The 4,812-nt window shown below is 38.1% G+C and overlaps 1 protein-coding gene across 1 annotated transcript; it reads left to right on the top strand.

Annotated features, from left to right (window-relative positions):
- The first annotated feature begins 1,677 nt into the window (after positions 1 to 1,677).
- Positions 1,678 to 2,676, top strand: NEUROD4 (neuronal differentiation 4). Its single transcript, XM_053557653.1, has one exon. The coding sequence runs from the start codon at positions 1,681 to 1,683 to the stop codon at positions 2,674 to 2,676; it is 996 nt and encodes a 331-aa protein (XP_053413628.1). The 5' UTR covers positions 1,678 to 1,680.
- Positions 2,677 to 4,812: the final 2,136 nt, after the last annotated feature.

Raw genomic sequence — 4,812 nt, 5'->3', positions numbered from 1 at the left:
AATTACTAGAAACAAATCAAATCTTATATTTGTATTTTTAAAAGCTATGTACTAATTCCTGCATTGATTGATCTGAGGCCCACGCTTCAAAGATCAAAGAATATTCATCATGTTCTTTTCTTTCTCATAATCAAGAGTGATAGAGGGTTTAACATTTTGAGGACTTGGTGGTTAATCAGGATGCCTCAATGAAGCTTATCAGGTATTTTTATCTGGTAAACTATGTACCTACAAATGGCTCAATGAATTTTAAAACAATTTCAACTCTTCCAGAATTGAATGCAAAATGTTTACTAACCCACTAGTCTCTTTGGTTTTCAAATAGTTTTTAAATAGTAGGGTTTGTTTGGAAAATTCAGATTACATAGTATCTGTTAGGCAAGTGAATTAAAGCAGTCAAGCCATTTCTGTGTTTGCCTGAAATAGTCCTGACTTAGACTGCAGTCACTATGTTCTGTATAGCTTAGTACTTGCATTAAATTTTTCATTTTTAATAGAACATGAGTATAATAGTTGCACTAAAATAATCTGGAATGGGTTTGGTAGACCACCGGCTTGTACTGTGGTCTTGTTTGATGGTGCGAGATGCATGCACGGTGAAAAAAGTTCACTTTCACGTATGAGCAAATTTGAAAGATGATCAGGCATAATGCTCCTTTCTTTTCCTGATTCTCTAAAGACATCATGTTGCTAACACCTCTAACACCACTATCACTAGACAGAACACAATGTGCTTACTGAAAAACAAAATGCTCTCTGGCAGTGGTGAGAGAAATGTTTGACGATCATGTGGTGTACCCACCTGTTTACCACGGCTAATTCGAAGGAGATACCAGACACTACCAGTTAGCAGTGTCAGTGGGAAACATGGGACATTGCACAACAGATGTATGTGAAACACCTCCAAACAGAGGTTGAGGAGTCCTTTGTAGAATACATACAAAGTAGTCTTAATGACCTTGCTATAAGTTTTCATTAGTTTATTGTGTAAACATATAGTAATTTACTTATTTAATGGTTTGATATGCTTTTAATTTTAAAATAATATTATGTATTATATAATATATTTTAGTTATATCTAATTATATATAATACATGTAATTAAACATAATTATATAATCACATATTTTTATAATTATGTATTATAATTATAGGGTTGGGGTTAGGGTTATTTTATAATTATTACATAAAACATTATATTATTATATAAAAATTAATAACTATTTTAGCACCCTTTTTCAGAAGTTTTTCTTTTTGGAAAATGATTTATATTCCTACCTTATTTATGTCTCTTTATGACGTGAGGTTTGCAAATAAAGAAAAATATATGTCTGGAATGGCATGCTCATTATTTTTGTATAAAGTATACATGAGATAAAGAACCTAAGAATAAAAAGATTTAGGCACTGGCACGGCAATGAATAATCTAGTCAATTTTCTTTTTTCTGCACTTGATTTTCTCATAACACGCTATAACTGAATGAGTGCCCTGGGTAATTCTTTGAATGTTGTATTAGCCATTTAGAATGGAAGACTGGGACAAGATAATTCTAAGTTAATTAAATCCCAATGCAAAGTCTGTGCTCTATATCCAAGATTTAAAAAGAAAGTTTAGTTTTAAATTAAATCAAGTATTCATGGGACTTAACCTTTGACATTTCCCTTTTCCAGACTTTGGAAATGGCAAAAGCGTATGTGAAATCCAAGGAGATGGTGGAGCTGGTCAACGTGCCATCCTGGATGGACAAAGGTCTGGGCTCTCAAAATGAGATGAAGGAGGAGGAGAGAAGACCAGGTGCTTACGGGCTACTCAGCAGCTTAACTGAAGAGCATGACAGTATTGAGGAGGAAGAAGAGGAGGAAGAAGACGGGGAGAGACCTAAGAGAAGGGGTCCCAAGAAAAAGAAGATGACCAAAGCGCGCCTTGAGCGATTCAGGGCTCGAAGAGTCAAGGCCAATGCCAGAGAACGGACCCGGATGCATGGGCTGAATGACGCCCTGGATAACCTGAGGAAGGTCATGCCATGCTACTCTAAAACGCAAAAGCTTTCTAAGATAGAGACCCTCAGACTGGCCAGGAACTATATTTGGGCTTTGTCTGAAGTCCTGGAGACTGGCCAGACACCTGAAGGGAAGGGCTTTGTGGAGATGCTTTGTAAAGGGCTCTCTCAGCCTACAAGCAACCTGGTGGCTGGATGCCTTCAGCTGGGTCCTCAGTCTGTCCTCCTGGAGAAGCAGGAAGAGAAATCTCCTATTTGTGATTCTGCCATCTCAGTCCACAACTTCAACTATCAGTCTCCAGGGCTTCCCAGCCCTCCTTATGGCCATATGGAAACACATCTTCTTCATCTTAAGCCTCAAGCATTCAAGAGTTTGGGAGAATCGTCCTTTGGGAGCCACCCACCTGACTGTGGTACCCCACCGTATGAGGGCCCACTCACTCCACCTCTGAGCATCAGTGGGAACTTCTCCTTGAAGCAAGATGGCTCTCCTGACCTAGAAAAATCATACAGCTTCATGCCACATTACCCTTCTGCAAGCTTAAGCTCAGGGCATGTGCATTCAACTCCCTTCCCGGCTGGTACTCTTCGCTATGATGTTCCCATAGACATGTCCTATGATTCCTACCCTCACCATGGTATTGGATCACAACTTAATACAATCTTTACTGAATAGGGCAGTAAGATCATAATTTCAGAGAATGATGTGGACACAGTTCCTATAATTCAACAATTGAGGTGAAGTTTTGATGACCTTAAAAGAACTCTGTGGATATATATCACATACAATAGACCTAATCCACTTAGGCCCCGTCACCCTCTTTTCTCATCAACTTCTCACATCGTGTTGATTCTAGAGGGTCTTCAGGTGAAATTGTATGGTGACTTCCAAATTATATGGAAATAGAACAGAAGCCCTGAGCCCTATTGCAGTGGTGCCAAAAACTTACTGAATAATTTATGCCAATTAAGTTTCCACTTCTGGTATTTGTTTATTTACTGGTAGTAGGAGGCATGAGGCAATTGTTCTGAGTCTAGATGCTTTCTAAAGTCTTTTACAGTTCTAAAATTCTATAACTTTGATGATCACTCATAAATTTGTTAAAACCGAAAGAATAGAGCAATAATAGGAAACAGACAACTATACATGGAATGATCAAATGGAGTTGCTCAAGGGAACATAAAGTACATGTCTCTTGCTTTACAGAATGCACAGTTTGTTTGAACTTACTGCCAGGTCTTCTTTGCATCTATCTAAAAGCCACTTCCAGAGGCTAAAATTCTAACCTGGCTGTCACTGTGAGTAACAAAGCACGTTCTTTCAGACATTAGCTCCATGTCTCACTGGAGTGAGAGTTGAACACTTCTTCCTTAGTGATTTGAGAACCACAATAGAGGCCTCATGCCAACTTTATTCCTGGTAATATTTCAAAAGCACTTTTCTCAGTGCTGCAGGTAGGACAAGCAAGTCACCTACATTCAGAGTTTTATGTGTATAACCAATGGGACATAGAGAAGTCATCTGGTCTCCTCCTGGCCTCCATAACCAGATTCTGGAAATTCTGAGGACGCTCAGGCGCTGCTGTTGGAATCAGCACACAACCCAGGTTTATATTAAAGAGCAACACAATAGCTATTTTTTGTACTAACTGCCATAGTTCACAAACTCTTTCCAGTTCACACTTGCCAATAGAAAAACCACTGGACTTTTTTTTTAGTACGATGACTTTCATTTGGTTAAAGTACACATGATTAAAACCACTGACCTCTCTCCACACCGATATATTTTCTAGAAGCACAGCACCAATCCATTTACTGAACAAGCTTGGATTTTTCCAACATATATGCAATTATATCTCCTTCTGCCCAGTAATTGCTGTATCCTTCTCACTTCTAAAGTATGTTATTACATATTGTACATAACATTTTGAGTGACCGGACTTAGGGATGCAGAAATAAAATCCAAAGTCAGTGAATACTTTTACCAACCATGTCTTTATCATGGGTTTAACCCAATTTGCAGAAAGCTTATTTTTCTCCATGTAACTCCTCTTTCCTTTATGGCAACACTAATTTTGTCAAATTTATCTCTTTTTTTTTTTCAGAGAAATTTTATTATCCTCTTCAATCTGCAGGGACGATTACTTTAGTCAAATCAGAGCCTCCATAGTAGGGGGTCATGTTCTGTTTCTGCCAGAGAGATTACATTTGGGTGCAGAGTTCACCAATAGGCCAATGAATAAAATTGATAAATAGTATTAGTATATCATTTTCTACAGCTCAGCTAGCTCCTAAAATCTGCCTAACTATACACATATCTTGTCTTTTTATCCCTCTTATTTATTATCTCCTTATAGTCTAAGATATTTTCTCCCCGTTTTGCTTGCAGCACTTACCCTGCCGTATTTGCACCCTTGGTTTGTAAACCCATTTGAAAATACCTTGCAGAGAGATCTAAAACCCACCGGCCACCAATGTGGTTGCCCTGATATGGTCTACTCCAGAGGGAATAGGCAAGTAAAATGATTTAAATGCCATCCTCAGTGCTTTCTGAGGGTATACTGGCACTTGGATGTATGGAGGGCTGTGGTAGGATCTGCCCTTGAAGTTAAAATTTTCTGGCATTTAAGTTTGTAGATAATGAATGTTGCCTGAGTTATTTATTAGAGATTATTTATTTAATTTATTCTCCCATCCTTACATGCAAATTCCTTGTATCTGCATAGATGTGCTTGCAAAACCTTTCCTGAAGCTTCATTTGTAAAGTAGCTCAAAATTTTATAAGAAAGCCCTGAGTTTTGGAGTGAAAAGA

The sequence above is a fragment of the Nycticebus coucang genome, chromosome 12 (assembly GCF_027406575.1).
Source record: "Nycticebus coucang isolate mNycCou1 chromosome 12, mNycCou1.pri, whole genome shotgun sequence".
NCBI lineage: Eukaryota > Metazoa > Chordata > Mammalia > Primates > Lorisidae > Nycticebus > Nycticebus coucang.
Note: the sequence above shows the minus strand (reverse complement) of the source record. Positions and strands in the feature narration are given on the sequence as shown.